Source organism: Diplotaxodon limnothrissa, linkage group LG3 (assembly GCF_057381915.1).
Source record: "Diplotaxodon limnothrissa isolate DT_005_m linkage group LG3, D_limnothrissa_male_GT1.1, whole genome shotgun sequence".
Lineage (NCBI taxonomy): Eukaryota > Metazoa > Chordata > Actinopteri > Cichliformes > Cichlidae > Diplotaxodon > Diplotaxodon limnothrissa.
The window spans coordinates 12,571,956-12,590,339 of record NC_140598.1 but is presented as its reverse complement, the minus strand read 5'-3'; the positions used below and the strand labels follow the sequence as shown (position 1 = coordinate 12,590,339).

Sequence of the window (18,384 nt, the reverse complement as noted above, 5' to 3'; positions counted from 1 at the left end):
ATCTGCTGTGACCATACTGCAGTAATAACTACAAGTCTACATTTCTGTGACTGTTGATCAATCACAGCAGGAATCTGAGCTCATCTCTGCACACAGAGCAGCTTCAGCTCTGGGATAAACTGCTCGCTTCACGTCCTTCTCAGCTCACAGACACTCATCCTGATATTTTCCTTTAACATTTGATGGTATAATTCATCTGAGTTTACACTTTATCTGCGTGAATACAGAAAAACAGACCCAAACACCAGAAACCATCAGTTTCACCATGTAGAATATATTGTTGTTTCCTTGCTTTTAATTCAGAGAAAAACTGGTTTTGATTTTCTCTGTTCTCTTTGCCACAGCCCATCCCAGCAGCAGCTGAAGCAGCTGACTGTCACAACACTGAACAACACTTTAGGAGGAACGTCTTGATGCATTCTCAATCATCCAGGAAAGTAAATCTCCAAAAGTGGATTCTGTTCATCTGGACGTACATAAATGTGTCCCAGCTGGACTTTTGTCAAAGCTGGAAAGACTCCTAAAGAAAGCTCCAGCCGATCCAGGAGAGAAGGACAACCGCTGCCTAAGAGAAAACCTGTAGCTATCCCATATGTGTCAGGAGTGTCGGAGCAGCTGAGTCGCATTTTTTCTAAACACCGGGTCTCTGTGGCTTTTAAACCCCAAAACACGCTGCGCCAAAAACTGGTCCACCCCAAGGATCGGGTCCCCCGACACAAACAGAGTAACATAGTGTAGCTGTTAAGTGCAGGAGGATTGGCAGGATTTATACATCGGGGAAACCAAACAACCTCTGGCTACAACACAGAAGAGCCACCTCGTCAGGCCAGGACTCTGCAGTCTGTTTACACCTACAGGCCAGTGGACACTCTTTCAATGATGAGGATGTAACATCCTGGACAGGGAGGAACGCTGGTTTGAGGGCGGAGTCAAGGACGCCATTTACGTGAAAAGGGAAAGACCATCTCTGAATCGAGGAGGGGGCCTAAGGGTACATCTGTCACCATCTTACATGCTGTGATTGCAGCCATTCCCCAACTCTCTGTGAATGGTACTCATGGACATTGATCAGTGGTTGTTGATCAATGGTCATGAGAATTGCATAATTAAGATTAAGGAACTGACCTCCCAGCCCATTGTTCCTTCAGTGGGCTGGTTTCAGTCATCATGCAAATGTCCTGTTTATAAGATGGAATCCTGCAGTCAGCTGAGACTGAAGGATGATGACGAAATGTTTCTCCCACAAAACGCTACGTCCAGATGAACAGAATCAACTTTTGGAGAAAGAAGTTGAATCAGTATTTCAGCTTTAAGAGGGTATTTTAACACAAACATCAGTCCTTCTACTTAAGTATGTTTGACACTTTGTTTACGCCTAAACTAACTTTACTGTTAACAAGTTTTCATGTTTCTGTAATCCACCAGTGTGCTCATGCTTTTTTAAGTGAAAACATATTTTAATGATCAAATATAATTATTTTTGTTATTTGTGGATTTTAAATGTCCTTGACAGAGACAGATGATAATCATTATCCTGCACTGTGGTCTCAGGTTTGGTCGAGCTAGCACAAAGAATGGCTATGTTGAACTTCCTCCTGGGATCTACACTAAGAAGTGAGTCCAACATTAGCAGGGTCTCTTTCCTTTATCTGGATTCACTTTAGCATTCACAGTCACGTGAAGCTTGTTATTAACTCGATAAGTCAACCCAGGGTTTCAGCTGAGCGCTCACATGAAACACATGGTGTTGGCAGCATCTGATCAATCATATTCATGGAGACGTGTATCAGCAACAGAGCAGCTGAGCTTGCAGAAGGAAGTCAAACTAAACCACAGGAACAATATGAGGAGATTACACACATAATTACCGGTAACCATTTAACGCTGCGGCATGGAGCAGTTTGTCGCTGGGACATTGACCCTCCTGTGTTCATGATCTCAGTTCCTTGCTAAGAAATCTCTCTCTAAATTCACCAGTTGGGTTAACTTTGTGTACACTTTGAGTATATATTTCACCGGACCTGGTTACAGACGCTTACCTGTGATTCCTGTGTGTGGCTGTGTGAGTGGAGAGCAGAACAAGAGTAACTGAAGAGGAGTGAGTGTGGACTCCCTTCCCTCTTTTCCCTGGAGCCCTGGACCCCCTCCCCAACTCACTGTACATATATAGAGCACTGTGGTTCACCCCTTTGGTAAATAAACTGTCACCTTTTTGTTTGTCACAACTCAGTCTGTGCTTGAGTTCTTCTGTTAGCCATGACATTTTGTTGGTTCTCTCTCTTCAGGTCCCTGTAAGTGTTTGATCTAAAACATTATATTTATTCTGCTTTGATTGTTTTGTGTGCTGAGGGACATTGTTGCATGATCCACTTTTTCTTATCACTCAAATATCCTGATACTTTCAGAAAGTTGGAGAGCTCTCCTGGCTTGCTTAGTCTTTGCTCTGTACTGCAGTACTTGCACTGGTTTCACTGGACAAGTCTGCATGTGAATCTACAACTGATCTGACATTGTGGCACAAACACAGTAAACAAACACTACGAGCACCTTGTTTCATGTGCAGTGGCTTTCTTCTCATTCTGTTACTGAACACTGTATGAAAAGCCTCTCACTGCCAGCATCCTTCCAGCCCCACGATAACAAGACCAACTCACATCTTCACAACACCAAGAATATTTCCCCTTTTCTTTGGAGAAACTGAGAAGCCAATAGGATTGTAGCTCAAACTTGCCCACAGTCCTGCTTCATCACTGCTCACTCCTACCTGTGTTGGTGCTCAGTGGACAGTCATAGCCTGCTGCTAGCATGAATGCTAAATGTACTGCTGTGGATGATCAGCAGAAAAAGATGTGGTCAGTTTGACTGTTTGCTGTATTTAAAGTGTTTTTCTCAGTTCATCTGTATTCAAAGTGCATTCGGGGCTTTAGCTGACAGCTCTTTGTGCTAACAAACTAAACTCTCTTAATTTAAGCCAACAGACTTTACCAAACACAAAGCCTGCTGCTGCCTCCATGGGTTAGCTTGTGTGACTGGTGTTTGCACCACTGAAATCTAAATCACACTAATGTGTCCTCCAAGGTGTTTGGTGGGAGCACTGAGTGAAACATAAGAGCTCTGGTAAAATAACAAACAGGGCTGTGAGAGCAACTGAAGTGATAAAAATACTGTTTAAAGATAAAAAACACTTTGATGTTCTCTCGTCACCTAACAAAGTCCAAACCCTGTGAACTATTTTAGCTTTAATAACTGTGGATTCAGGTATCCTGAACCCATCTTTGGACATTTGTAATGAAATATTTTAAAACTCCATCAGAGACTCCTGATGTGGCTGTTTGGAGAAGGAAAAGAGGGACAAAGTGGAGCGTCGAGCTGAGGCTTCATTCACTGCAAACCTACAGTTATGTTTCCTTATTTCTGCTGTTTGCATGTTCACAGCTGAAATAAAGCTGCCTCTTTGACTTCATCCTGTTGTGTTTGGGTCCAATCCTGCCTGCCACACAGCGCTACAGGACAAAGTCTAAGATTTTTATCTTTTTAATGAATCTTTGGTCATATTTATGCAGGAAAACACAAACATGTAAAGGAGTCATCACAGTTCTCTGACCTTGTTGGTCCAGGTTCAGCACTGAAGTGTGGAGGGTGATGTTTGGACCGGTCACTCCTCACAGACGGACAGCTGGATCCTGCAGACTGTGACCTCTGACCTCTGCAGACACAAACATGTTTCATTCAATGATCAATTCTCTGATAAAGTGATTGAAGCAGCTGTGATCACACAGACTGCAGATAATGCAGCTGTTTCCTGTCAGTAACAGTCTTAGATTAGAGTTCAGCTTTTTACAGGAAAACAAATGTCCCTGAATGCAACAGTGAGACACAGTCTGCCTGTGTGGCTGTGATAGCTGCCGTTAGGAGCGCTCATGTGTTTGCAGTTAGACGAGGAGATGTTACCATCATGGACATGTTAACAAATCCTGCAGCATCACGTGGCACAAACACTTTGTGTTCCTGTCATCTGCAGGCAACAGGAAGTTCATTAATAAAGGCGGGATGGAGACGTGCCTGTGATGGTTCTCCTTCATCCAGCTGTTACACACATCTGGGATCACACGACGAGCCTTTGTCTAATACAGCAGCTGCTCTCTGAACACTTTTCTGAAGAGGAGCTGCACAAACCTTTGTTTGCTTTCTAGAGCAGCGTATCAAAGTCAAACTACCCACTGCTAGCAGCTGTTTCTATCATAGTTTAGGATCCAGATGTGTGAGGTCTGAATTTACACCTCTGATTAAAATACATAGTTAAAAACAGCCAATTGAGTCCAAATGTGTCTTAAAACCAGATAAACTGACAGTTACAGCTGAGCCTGTGTGTCCTTGGAGACACTGCTCTGCTACAGAGATGCATTTTAGAAACCAGGAAACATCAAAATCATTTAAATCAGAGAGTTCTTGTTCCTAACAGCTCACCTCTCTGCAGCAGAGTCTTTAAACTCAATGATGAAACCTCTAGAAACATCACTCTTACAGGACACAGAGCTGGGTGGAGGTCCGGGCTGGTTCCTGTGAATAATGATGGAGCAGTGATGTGAGTGCTGAGCTGTGACATGGAGAAGAGTCATGGACAGTTAGAGATGGTCATCTCACCTCTGAGCTTTGGTCTGGCTCTCATGTTCCCCACACAGAGTGCTTTTAGAGGGAGGGACTCCCTCCTCTCTGTCCTCACACTGATCCATGCTGCTCAATTCACATCAGCTCACACACACTTTCTACCTTCACCTGCAGAGGAAACACAAATCATTCATGTGCACATCAACTGAAATCCTCCTTTCCATCATGTGTGCTGTCCAAATATCAGCTGCTTCTTTCCTGCTTCATCTCAGTGTCAGCTGTATGCAGTCAGACAGCAGTGTGAGGCAGAGGAAGCTGCCATCAGTGCTCTACTATCAGTCCACTAGATGGAGCCGTGAAGCACACACGATGCATTCACTGACACACACTGACTCGCTGTTAATAAGAAAAATAAGAAGTGCACAGTTTGTGTCTTGTGTGTTAACATGGACAATGTGGAATGTTTTGTCTAATTAAATCAGTCTGAATACCCAACAACCTTTTTGTTGTTGTCATAACTACTTCCTGTTGAAGCAGATGCAATGTTTGTAACAAAAGATCTTTACACAGACAGAAGCAAACAGGTTTAATTCAGTTCTACACTACATCTATGCATCCACCTGCACTGTAATAATAAAGACCCCTGACCTCCAACAGCTGTTGACATTATAACAGGTTATGGTCAAACAGATGTGTCCACCTGACAGCAGTTACTGTGGAACAGCAGCTGAGCTCAGGCTGCAGTCAGTGTGTCACTGAGAGCAGCAGCTCCTCTCCACCTCCTCCGCAGATTGATGGAGGCAGAAAAATCACTCTGGATTCAACTGATGAACAGATCAGTCCTGAGTTTGATGACAAGGAGCTGACACGTGTCACATTTACTGAATCCTGAAATCACTGAATGAAAAGCTCCACTAACAACTTTTCCTACATCTACAGTATCTCACAAAAGAGATCTGAAGGGAAAAGTATAGTTTGGACAGAAAGAAACTTCTGGCCAAGGGAATGGGCTAATGAAACAAAAAGGAAGACATTTGTATAGGGTGCAAAACACAATAGCAGTTAAGAGGAATAGTGGGTTAAAGAGAAAGAAGGATGTTATTATAGTAGAATACAAACAGGCCACTGCTTTTTAAATGGTAGTCTTTTTAGGATAGGGAAACATCCGACTGTGTTGTGTGATGGGTGCAATGCTATGGAGATGGTTGAGCATGGGCTTCTTAGTTGTAGGAAGTATGCAAGTCACAGGAGGGTGATGAGGGTTGAAATGAGTGGTGGAAGGGAACTTACGTTTGTAAGTGGTTAATAAGTGAAGTCATGGTGAAGGGAAAGGGGTGGTTTTTCGTTTTTTGAGAAATACTGGTTTCATCAAGAGGATCTGAGGATTCGGGAGTGAAGTACGATTAAAAGCCAGGAGATGGCAAAAATGCACCTCCTGATGCAAGCTGCCGTTAAACATGAAGGAAGAAGAAGAGAAGGAAGTAACATGGCACATCATAGAAAACAATTCTCTGAGGATCTGAAACAGAATTGTTCCTCTACATAAAGATGGCTGAGGCTATAAGAAGATTGCCAACACCCAGAAACTGAGCTGCAGCACGGTAGCAAAGACCATACAGCAGTTTAACGGGACAGGTTTCACCCAGAACAAACTTCGTCGACCAAAGAAGCTGAGTGCACATGCTCAGCGTCATATCCAGAGGTTGTCTTTTGAAAATAGATGTATGAGTTGTGCCAGCATTGCTGCAGAGGTTGAAGGCATGGAGGGTGAGCCTGTCATGCTCAGACCATATGCCGCACACTGCATCACATGGCTGTCGTCCCAGAAGGAAGCCTCTTCTAAAGATAATGCACAAAGCCCACAAACATTTTGCTGAAGACAAGCAGACTAAGGACATGGATTACCTGTGGTCTGATAAGACAAAGACAAGTCCTCTGCTCTCCCTCCACCTGCTGTCTCTAAACACAAAGAGGGTGAGAACTTTAAATTAACACTATGACAGATATGTAACCAACTTTAAATGATCTCAGTGATTGACAGACAATTGTAGGAAGGCATCTGTGGGGGGCAGAAAGCTCTACCCGAAACATATCCACAGACAGCAGAGTTTTTATACTTTTGTCATTTCTAATTAGCTTTCATTTGTATTTCTTTTTCACCGTGTGTTTTTAATTCAGTTTAGTTTCAGTAAGTTTCCACAGTGAGTTTTCCCTAAATAAAACATAAAACCTAAACTGAAAAAAAGCAAACCCACTGGTGTATTTCAGAGGCTGGACTGATTTAGATTAATGCAGATTTTAAAATAAAAACTGATCTTTTTGAAAGCAGCGACTCAGTCTTTTTTTAACCAAACTATAAAACACTAACAGGACATTTCCTGTAAAATGTTATTTCGTTTTGAGTTTTCAAAATCATTTAATTTATCATTACCAATAATTTAGTTTTAAGTTTTGTTTGTAGTTTTTATTTCTATTTTAACTTTTTTAGATCCAGTTTTAGTTGTGAGTTCAGTTTTAGGGAACTACAATACCTTTTGTGTGTTTTGTAAACTTCTTCCTGTTGGCGCGGAGCCAACAGTTTGTGACGCAGTATTTTCAAGACCGCCATGTTGAATCTGTATCTAACACACATCTATACTAAATATTAATTTACAAAGTCCGCTCTCCGTCTCCTGCTGTCCCTGTGAATATAAACACCCGGAGCTCGGCGGCTCTCCGGCTGAGCTCAGGACACATTCAGTTTGTTTAGTCTGATTCCCGGACTCTGATCACACACTAACGGGAAATGGCGGACACATTGAAAAAAGACATTACACACTGACTTTAATGGAGAGACTAGAAATACAAACACACACAGTTTGTTGTGTGAAGAAATCAAACATGAGCTGAACAAACAGTAAAGTTCCTAAAGACAAACTGTTAAAGGAGGAAACAAAGCAAACTTACAGTTTCTTCACACACCAACAACAAGCTCCACTCCACGAAGTTCAGAAAGTGAAAGTAAACTTTGAGCCTAATGCGGTGTTTGAGGACAGTGGGGAGCATCGAAACACTGTGCTGCGTTAGGGTGAACCTCGGAAACTCCAAACTCTTTGGCAGGTTGATATATTTCTGCTGGTTTCTCCGCCTGTTTGAAACACAACCATTCGTCATCACTTTGTTGTTCTTCTTCCTGCAGCGTTTGAATATTTCAGCACTAAACTGATGTTTAAAGCTCATTTCAACCTGTTGAAGTCATGAATGAAAGTGCAGACTGGGAGTGGATCACATGATGTTTAAGGTGTGTCATGTGACATGTTCAGTATTGTCACACATGTCTAGATTGTCCCTGATATCATAACTGCTCAAACACTGATGATTATATTTGAAGAATTATTACTGATGGCAGCAAAGTTTGAATGGAGCTCTCTGTCTGTGCTGATTTGTCGCCCTCTGGAGGTCAAAGCACAAACTGCATGATGTCACTTGTCATGTAATTAATATATTGTTAGTGTTTATTTAGTGCATATTGTTACTTGTTTTTGATATAGTTTACTTTTAGTTTAAGAGAGGGCCAACTTTGAGAGTGAACTAGGTTGTAGGCTCACAGCAAACTGCATGCTTTTAAATATTTGTATGTAGGGATGTAGGGATAACATGAGTCCTGATGTTTGTCAGTGCAGTTTGATAACTCCATCTACTGTGGGCTACATATACTGGGCTGGTAGCTCCATAGTGTTGGAAAGAAACTATTAAATGTGCAAATTTAAACTCAGAGGCTCTTCTAACACAGGAGCCATGTTGAGTTTAGATCACAGCCGACCACCGGCAGTCTGAAATGCAATGAAGCCCATTGACAGCGAGCAGGTCTAAACAGGAATGGAACGCAGCCATTTGTATACGTGGCAATGATGTGGCTGCAGCTGACACAGGATTGGTTCAAACTCAACATCAGATGCATTTCACAGAGTTCACAAATAAACTCACGTTTTTATCTTTGAAGATGATCATAAAGTAGAATCTATGGTCCAGTAGAAACAGCAGGAGGTTTGAGCCCTTCTGATGCAGCAGAAACAGGATTTGGAGGAAGATGTTAACAGATTAGAAAGAATTGTACACTGAATCAATGCAAGTCTTTCTAGATAGACAGATCTTTAATAATCCCTCAGGCAGGTTCCTCTGAGACAGTCACAGATAGAGACTCCAACTCTGACGTCCTTTGAAAGCCTGACTTTGAATTTTCATCACTCGTCATGCACACAGATGTTAATTCTACATATTCCTGGTACTGAACTCTAAATCAATATGAAGAAAATGCTCCTACTAATCTGCATATATGTTGATATCAAATCCTTTTCCAGCACATGGATAAATCTCTATAAATCTTTCACTCTGATCAGAATGGGCACAGTGTTGTTATTGCAGCTCCCTGATGTTTGAAAAGCTAAACGTCCATTTTAAAGAGGACGTGTGTAGGATTGTGTTTCCTTCCTTTGTGCAGTTCTTACAGGAAACATGTTTGAATGTTTCCTGTTCCCCTGATGCTTCTTCCTGTTGGTTAAAGTTGGTTTGGAATAACATGTTCTTATAGGTTTCAATGAACTTCAGACTGTGATCCACTTACAAAACTGTCTCATTTTATTGGAACGATCCACATCTGCATCCATTCACAGTACATTTGACATCTGAACACGTTTGTACACATGATGAAAGGACAGATGGTGTTTGTGTGTCCTTCTTAAACTTAGTGTGGATGTTTCATCATGTAGAACTACTTAGAACAAAATCTTTGGAACATTTGGAGAACACGTTTAGGAAAGTAACATCCTGGTAGAACGTTTTCTTAAAGCAAAGCAGAGCTGCAACATGACTGTGAGGATTCACAATAATAAAGTCAGAATATTATTATGAAGACTAAAGTGCACCTTAATGCTGCCAATGAATATACATGTTCTTTGTGAAAGCATGTGTGAGCACAGCTGACATGCACCACACTGACCCCACTCGCCCCGTTTCTTCATCCACTTCTTGCTCTTGTGCTTGAAATGAGACGCAGCAAAAGTCAGAGGCTCTAAAATCCACAAAAAGGGGGCTCGTTAGATCAGGATGCTGGATGTGATCCATAGAAAACATGGATAATACACCACTTTATTTGAAGCATCTGTAGCACTGCCTCAGTTCTGGATGTTTCCACAGACGCCTCTGTGCACCTAAAGGAAAGGTCAAAGGTCAGCAGCACATGTAGTTGGGACAATTCTTCATTTACAAACAACAGTCGCACAAACTCTACAATGATTTTCCTCCAATGACGACTTTTCACTTGCAGAAATGGTCCTGTGTGATTTCTAGGCTGTGATATGAAAAACTAGTTCCTAATGGCAGCGATTCACTCAGTAAACATGTGTTTCCTTCACCAACCTCACACACAGATCCAATAAGATCAGGAAGTGGGCAGTATAGTACAATATGTGTTATTTTGTGCTGTACTGCCCAAACTAAAGATCTGCTGAAGTGTTGCAAATGATCCAGATGTTTATTTTGGACGATACAGCAGAAGATCAGACATGAAAGTGGAGATAACACAGAAGACCTGCAGCAAAGGGTCAGAGGTCAGACTGGGCCCCTGGATTCAACAATGAGCCAATGATCATCAAGCAGTGACTAAAGCAGAGCCCTGACGTTCTGACATTCATCACACAGTTAAAACAAATGTCTGCTGATGACTTCATCTCATGAAACGACTGATAGATGTCAATTCATTGATCAGCTGAGCTGCTGCTGCTGATCTTCATCGTCACAGAAACATTCAGCTTGTTTCAATCAGTAAATAACTCCCACTACTCTCAGTTTGAACTGTTCCCACTCAAAATGCTGTCAGAACAATGATCATTGTAGAACTTCACAAACATCACGTGTTGTTTTCCACATGTAAGATCAGCAAACATACAGAAACTTCCTGTTGCCACACACGGCCTCTAAAATCTCTTCCACGCTTTCTGTCTGAAGTCCACTCTCTGTGTCGGATCCACAGGAAACAACAAGATCTTATTAACATGGTTTTCAATGTGTCTCCTTACAAAAAGTCCAACCAATGAACAAATGTGTGTATTTGTGGAGGCCGAACAAAAGCATGACACATTTCTCTGTTTCTATAAACTGGAGTCAAACACAAACATGAAGAGTTTCACTGACAGACTCCAAAATGCCCCCACAGTGGATCAAAGGGAAATCCTACAGTGTGGCCAGAGACTCTTAATGGCTCCAACATCAACACATCCACAATGTTGGATCCAGTTCTGCCTCACAGAGTTACTAAGACACACCCTCTGCCAGCATCACAACAGCTCCACCTGTTTCACCCACCTCCTCAGCATCTGTACACCTGAAGAGAAAAGAAAGGCTCCAAAAGCTCAAATCTACAAAGGATTCATGAAGTTTCATCCAACAATAACATGTTTGCCTTCCACAGTGTGCTGTTAGACACCACTGTACCTCTGCCATTTCAAAAAGAGCAGCTTGGGAACATTTTGGCTCCAAACACTTTGTGTTTAAGTTCTTTGTTTTCTTTGTGAAGCCGACAACATCTGGAGCTTTTTGACTCATAGAAACATCATTTTGTTCTTTAGATGACAGCAGATTGGGACTGAATAATCAATCACTATCAAACCAATAAAGACAAAAATGCTGATTTTACAGGAACTTTGTTGGAGAAGCTGTAAAGACATGAAACTGGTGGAGATCCCAAACCAGTTGATAGTGCTGGTTATTCCAAATAAAGCTGTTTCCCTTTGAGATGAAATGACTTTCTGTCCTGATATATAATAAAGATGTTGTTGTTTTTGAGCCCCTGTATTAAAAGTAGTTTAAAGTCAGCTTGAGTTTGATGTCTTTATGTCAAAGCTGCTCATGATGTTGAGCTGCTGATGGAATAAAAACAGTGAAAAATCTCCTCAATATAAAAGCATGTAGTCCAGACTTAAATGTAGCCTGTTGTTAGCTGAGGTCCACACACAGTGTTTGACAGTGTAAAGTGTGTGAAAGGGCTGCTGGTGGAGCTCACTAGGATGAGCAGGTGACCATGTGCCACGAGGTGGAGAGCAGCTGGCCTGGTTTGATTCTGACCCGGGCCACGCCCCCTTTCTCTCTCCCTCTGCTTTGCTGTCACTTATCTTCACTGCTCTGTCCAATAAAGCTGAAAAAGGCCCCGAATCACAGAAATCTGCTGCAGCCTCTGAAATGTCTTCTGTTTCCTTCCCGACGGCTTTTTCACCGTCAGCCCATCAGACAGTCCAGCAGCATTTATGATGATGTCATGATGTTGAAGAGACTGCTATGGTGGCCTCCCATGACCCCCAGCCTCATCACAGCTGAGATGCAGACATTTGAAAACATTCAGCAGACAACTGAATAACAGTCCAACACAACAGTCTGTGTACAGACACACACTGACCTTTCATATAGTCAAAGGAGTCAATCAAACACAGCTGGTTGAGTCATTTCTTGTGTGAGTCTAAAGTGAATCTAGTATTTGAAAGTCCACTTCCTGTATTTGTTGTTGAAGACTTCTTCAGCTTCCTCTCAAGGACATCAGCTGCTTGTTTGGCAGCAGAGGCAGTTAAGAAGCTTCCTGAAAAACACTGAACAGTGAGTTCACTGTGGCATATGACAGATTCAGCTTTCTGTGTGCAAATGTGTCTGTGTCAACCTTTCAAATGCTGTTGAATCCAAAACATCAGCGGCTCCTCGGCTGCTCACTTCATGCACTTCTGTCTGTGTGACAGTCCAATGACATCACAGCTGTTTCCACCCCCAGTGTCTCAGGACTGGACACCTTTAAACATGTCGAGGATCAAACAGCCGTCCAGCTACACATACATGAAACTATCAAAGCTGACAATCATTCCAATAACATCTAATGGTTCATATATATAGACACAGCACTACAAGGAAATGGCTCTCAGCATCTGGCTGTGGGAACAAATGTCCCTGTTTTGTGTTCAAATTGTGTGCATGTTTTAGACGTGTGTCACATGTAGAAACACAACAATCCCACAATGACACAAAGATGTGTTTGACACAACTGTGCAGCTGTAAGTTGTTTCTAATGATTCATTGAAGCTCTTCTAACATTCTGGAGACGATCAGTACATGAATCTGTTCAACACGACAACAATTTGACTTCAGTGTGAACGTTTGCCATTAAATAACCTTCTTCATCCAGCTGACAGCATCTTCATCCTATGATGTGAACAGTTCCTCCTGTTGATGACAAACCTCTGACATGATCTGCTTGAGGAGCTTGTTCCTGTGCAGCTCTCTGAGCTCAGGGCTAAGTTGCTGTGTTTCATCTTTAAGAGCTGCTGCCTCCTCACCGGACTTGTTCTTCTCTTCTTCTCCTAATGACACCATTTCTGCTTCATATCTTTCACTGGGCCTAAAACAGATGAAGAGTAGATCTACTGCTGTTCACTGTTTGTGTCAATATGGAGAAACATGAAAGACAAACACAGCACACACAGAGAAATGTAGACAGGATGTGCAGCCAGTGCAGTAAATGGTCTCAATATCAGCTCTTTAGAAAATGATCCTGATGAACATGAAACTAACATCCAATGAGAAACAGCTTCCTTGTTTCATGTCCAATAACAATAAATGCAGAGCTAATAAAGAGCTATTCTATTGTAAAATGCTGAGATGATTATTAGACAGAACCCAGCGGCTCACCACAAGCCTGCATTGAAAATCTATATGAAAGTAATCTATGCTCATATATGGCAAAATCCTTTAACTGTCACTGTGTTTTTCATCTGTGCTCTTGTTGGTTGGACAAGTTTGTAAATGACAAAGAGCTCAGTGGACTTTGCATCCATCAAATCCTTTTAGATGTTTGTTTTTCCTTCACAGCTTTGTGATGAAGGCTAAAGAACAGAGATATGAACTATTGCCAACATGAATCCTGATGCATGACGTGGGCATCGACCCACCAAAGCAACACTCAGCTCACCTCATTCCAGGCGCTTGTCTGCTGGAGACCATGAGCCTTGTTAGTCACACATCAGCACCGTGGTAGGAAACAGCCTCCATCATTTCATTAGATCTGAATTTGGACTGTTTCCCTCTGGATGAACCAAGTCTGTCAAATCTATTGATCCAACACAAACAAACACATTGGCTCACAGTCAGATTGGCTTTGTATGGATGGTGTAACAGGGGGCTGGGAAAGGATGCTGAAAGCTGAATATAACACAGAACAATAACAGGACATATAATAATGTAGAAACATGATCTTCAACAGGCACACTTCTGTTATTCATGATCACAAACACAAAGAACTTGTGCAGCCCTGATATCAGCCCTAATATATGAGTGTGTTTGCCCAAAGATTGAAACAGCATCAACATGACAGCTGTAAGAAATCTTCTCTCAGCCTTGTTTGGCAGAAGATCCCTGCAACAAAGATTGTAGCTGAAAGATGACGTGTGTAAAGTTTGCTCTGTGGGAGGGTTGAGGCTGTTTTTAGACCTTTGAGAGTTTCCAATCCAGTTCTGAGAGACAGAAATAAAAACAACATCATTAAGATCAGATCATGGAGCTGTTTCCTGCCTTGTTTCTATCTTCACATTACAAGACTTTACTACAATAAAGATGCTAACATGTATCTGTAGCAACAACATCATTGAATCTGTAACAACTGGAGCCAAACCAGTGGCCTCTGCTGGGATCACTGGTGAGCCAACACTTCCTTGTTGGATGCAGATTTCAGGGCTTCCTTTTGCTCCTCCGTTATAACTGTTCTCTCTTCTCAACCAATGATGACACAAAGGAATCAGCAGTGACAAAGATGATGCTGAAGAGAAGCACACACTTCACACATATAACAGACCAGTGCAGTTACACACACCTCTGCTTGACATCAGGCCTCAAACAAAGACACAAAACACTAACTTGACTCTAAACAGAAGAAACGAGCAGCTGTTTCTGTTCTGTGCTTATTTATATTTGACACACATGCTTCTCTTTGTGCAAACACACATTGCACTATAAGGGTAACCTAGCACACAATGATTGGACAGCACAGTGATGATGCTGGGAGATCCTATACGCAGCAACACAGAAACACTGAGAACTTTAAACATTGATTATATTGAGATCAGCAGCCGACCCAGTATAGATAAAGGCGAGCAGCTGGGACCGCTGCTGCACCAAAAACAGGTTTCAGTGTTTCCATGTGTGTGTGATGTCTTTACTTATACTGGTCAATAGACTTTAGTCAACACATTATTGAAAGGTGTTACACATGAAATAAAAACAGTGTTTCATCTTTATTCCTCTGAAGCAGCTGCATTATAACCAATCTGCTCCTTTGTGGCCGTTTAAAACAGCCTTAAATAACTGTTGTTATATTTGTTGCAGTTTCTGCTCCTCTTGGACAGACGACTCTTGAAAAGACATTTTTGAATTTCAACTTTTAACTTTTGTGTCATTTTTATATTTATTCATCTGGGAGAAAAATCTGAGGGACATTAAAATGTGTTTTCAACAGAGACAAGAACATAAATATAACAGAACAGGTAAATGAACATGTTTCAAGCAAACAGCTGGACTGATCAGGTCCAAACACAGAGTGATAAACTTGTGAAACAGCTGTCATATCTTTATATATAATCTCTTCATAAATCCTGTTCACTACAGTCTGTTTACTAATAATGTCAAACTGTTAGAAACACAGAAACATCAGAATGGTCTTTGTTCACAGAAACCTGTCTGGGATCCTTTGTTGTTCTTTTGATGCAGAGTTACATTATAAATATAAAGAGTTATTTCAGAGTCTCATCAGTTTTCCTGCATGTCTTTATTTAACACATCAGCAGGGCTGAAGCTCTCATGTTAAACACACACAGATCTATGGACACGTTCATGTGTTTCTAACAGAACCAGGCTGTTATCAGCCTGCACTAACATTATGTCACACACACTGAATGTAACAGTAACAGTTTACATCATCACACAATCAGCTGTGATTGTTTCACTGTCATCAAACTAGTCAACAGGAAGTAGAATCAATAGAAACCAATCATTTACTGACAGCATGTCTGATGGAAATAAGTGCAGATTATGTATGAAGTCTAACTGCACACAGTAACTGTGTTACAATAAGGACTTAACAGCGCCCTCTGCTGGAGTGTTTCAGTACTGCGTTAACTAGAATACACCACCTCCTCCTCCTCCTCACACCACCTGCTACAGCTCTACTCTTCTATGACTACAGTCATCCACAGCACTGATGTGAGGTCACATGGTTCATATGTAAGGAGCACAGCTGACCTCAGGTCAGTTTAATGACTGTGAGCAGCAGCTGTGTTATTGTCACTGTGACAGGGAGACACTCTCAGACACAGCGCTCATGTCAGCTTGTTCTCATGCAGGAGGATCAGGAGCTCCATGTTTGTCTTTCTGTTTGAATCATGATGTGTTTGTGCCATCAGAGTCTGTCATGAGTACTCAGGGTTTCACAGCAGCTCTTCTGGATGCTGACGAGGACTCCAACCTCATGTTTCACCTCTCTGAGCTTCTGATGTCTGTGAACACTCGTGTTTCTTCTCTGGGCTCATCTGGACAAAAACACCTTTCTGTGTTTGGCTCCAGCCTCATTCTGACTTACCTGACTGACAGGAAGTGTGTTATCCATGAGCTGCACTTCTGTGAGGAAGTTTCCTGCTGTGTTTCCTGTCTGTGGACAAACACGAGTGTTCCAGCTGAGGACTTGGTTCCTTCCACCTGTGCATACAGGACATCACGCTGTCTTTTCTCTGTAAATGCAGTTCCAGGTCCTTCCACGTGCTGCTCTGTATTTGTGCAGTTTGTAGTGTGTCCTGGGAAACGTAGCACACATGGTGTTCTTCTGCTGTTTCCTCCTTTCACTGAGTGTGAAACACTGACGCTGTGCTGTTGTTCACAGAGGGGAGCTGATTCTAGCTGCAGCTGGACTCTGTCATCTAACTGAATGTGTTGGTGCTGATCACGGGGCTCTGAGGGGGGAGCAGCAGGAGGACTCTGGATGCTGACGTCAGTGTATCTGTGGAAGCTCCCACAGCGTGTCTGTCATTCAATATTGTGCTGTATATTGTATCTATGCAAAGATGAACAGACTGTGTGTTCACTGGTCTCTGTGCTGCAGCTCTGATGTCATCATCACTCCCTCCTCCACCCTCAGCAGTCCCAGCATGCTGCTGTGGTGCACCCCACCCTCACTCTACACCTGAGCCATAGACCACACCCTCCACCTCAATATACACCACAGTTTTCTCTGCTATGGAAATGAGATCAGGAGGAAATCATTATTATTATTATTTAATAAATGCTCACATTAATGTGGGCTTATTTGTTTCATATTAGAAACATTAGTTGAGTGTTTTTAGTATAAAATGGTCAAAGTCCCTCTTTTTGCTCCTCCCCTCACCTGTGGATGGACGGTGCTGTTACCGTGGTGACAGCTTGGATGTGTTTCAGTCCTGCCTGGTTATCACTGCAGGAATCTTTCACATTTATTACAGGTAATAACTCTGATTTTTCTGTGTATTATGAACTAAATGTATCCTGATACACACAGAGATGGATGAGCAGAGGTCACATGATGAAAGAACAAACATGGAGTCTTTGATTTATTTAGATATTTATTGATGAATGCAAACAAACCCTGACACTGAACCATCGTCCAGCAGAACAAACCTGATCACATGACCTGCTGACCCAAACAGTGAAAAGCTCCATGGCAACAACAACAAACAGCCTCACATATGTTAACAGAGGCTGTTAGAAGCACAGAGTCTTTACAGTCTTTCTCCTGTTTGGACACAGATCTCTGCACATCTTCATCACAGTTACTCACAGACGTGTTCTTAATTAGTTCTTGTTCTTAACAGCTCACCTCTCTGCAGCAGAGACTTTAAAATCAATGCCTCGACGCTAAAAATAAGTGAACATGAAACATGTGTCACATCCAATGTGTCCAATACATTACATAAAAAGTATAAACTATGTAAATAGTATATTATTTAAATCGTTAAATAGTAAAAAGCTGATTAAAATTTCAAACATTTTAATACTGACATGAACTTACTTTTCGTCAGATGACTTTTTTCGCCCTAAATTATGAAAGAAATGCTTCACCCGTTTGCTCTTAGAGGACACAGAGCTGGGTGGCGGTCCAGGCTGGTTCCTGTGAATAATGATGGAGCAGTGATGTGAGTGCTGAGCTGTGACATGGAGAAGAGTCATGGACAGTTAGAGATGGTCATCTCACCTCTGAGCTTTGGTCTGGCTCTCATGTTCCCCACACAGAGTGCTTTTAGAGGGAGGGACTCCCTCCTCTCTGTCCTCACACTGATCCATGCTGCTCAATTCACATCAGCTCACATACACTTTCTACCTTCACCTGCAGATGAAACACAAATCATTCATGTGCACATCAACTGAGAGCTGCAGAGGTCGTGTCTGATGTGTTGGACTAACATCCATCTGAGATGCAGCTTTCATCAGTTCACTACAAAAAGTGTCACAGAGCCGAGTTCAGCCTCCAAATCCTCCATTGCTGTAGTCCTACAAAGCAGCAGGTCAAACATGGCTGCAGAGAGCAGCTTTATGTCAGTAACCATGTCCAGGACCGAGCTGACTGCTTACAGAGTTCATACTCTAACTGCTAGCTGCTCTGCTAGCTAAGCTAACTCAGTAACAGTGACTCTGACAGCAGTTACTGTGGAACAGCGGCCGAGCTCAGGACACATTCAGTGTGTTTAG

General features: G+C 42.1%; 2 protein-coding genes and 1 pseudogene across 2 annotated transcripts in view; all 3 read right to left on the bottom strand.

Moving 5' to 3' along the window:
- Positions 1-18,384, bottom strand: part of LOC146634559 (protein NLRC3-like) — a 188,647-nt gene that overhangs the window by 57,675 nt on the left and 112,588 nt on the right. The gene's annotated exons all lie outside the window — the stretch shown is intronic.
- Positions 1-18,384, bottom strand: part of LOC146634561 (NACHT, LRR and PYD domains-containing protein 12-like) — a 133,801-nt pseudogene that overhangs the window by 9,121 nt on the left and 106,296 nt on the right.
- On the bottom strand, positions 3,543-17,984 carry LOC146634563 (uncharacterized). Its single transcript, XM_085377813.1, has 5 exons — positions 17,891-17,984; positions 17,708-17,806; positions 15,560-15,562; positions 4,468-4,560; positions 3,543-3,706 (listed from the first exon to the last, which is right to left on the bottom strand). The coding sequence occupies exons 1-5, from the start codon at positions 17,977-17,979 to the stop codon at positions 3,556-3,558; spliced, it is 435 nt and encodes a 144-aa protein (XP_085233939.1). The 5' UTR covers positions 17,980-17,984; the 3' UTR covers positions 3,543-3,555.

What these genes read in the sequence shown, in the direction of transcription:
- LOC146634563 (XM_085377813.1), bottom strand. Translation starts at nt 17,979, where the DNA reads ATGGATCAGTGTGAGGACAGAGAGGAGGGAGTCCCTCCCTCTAAAAGC. An exon ending in AGCCAGACCAAAGCTCAGAG is followed by an intron (nt 17,807 to 17,890) that starts GTGAGATGACCA and finishes CATTATTCACAG; the next exon opens with GAACCAGCCTGGACCGCCAC. An exon ending in AAAGACTCTGCTGCAGAGAG is followed by an intron (nt 3,707 to 4,467) that starts GTGAGCTGTTAG and finishes TTGTGTCTGCAG; the next exon opens with AGGTCAGAGGTCACAGTCTG.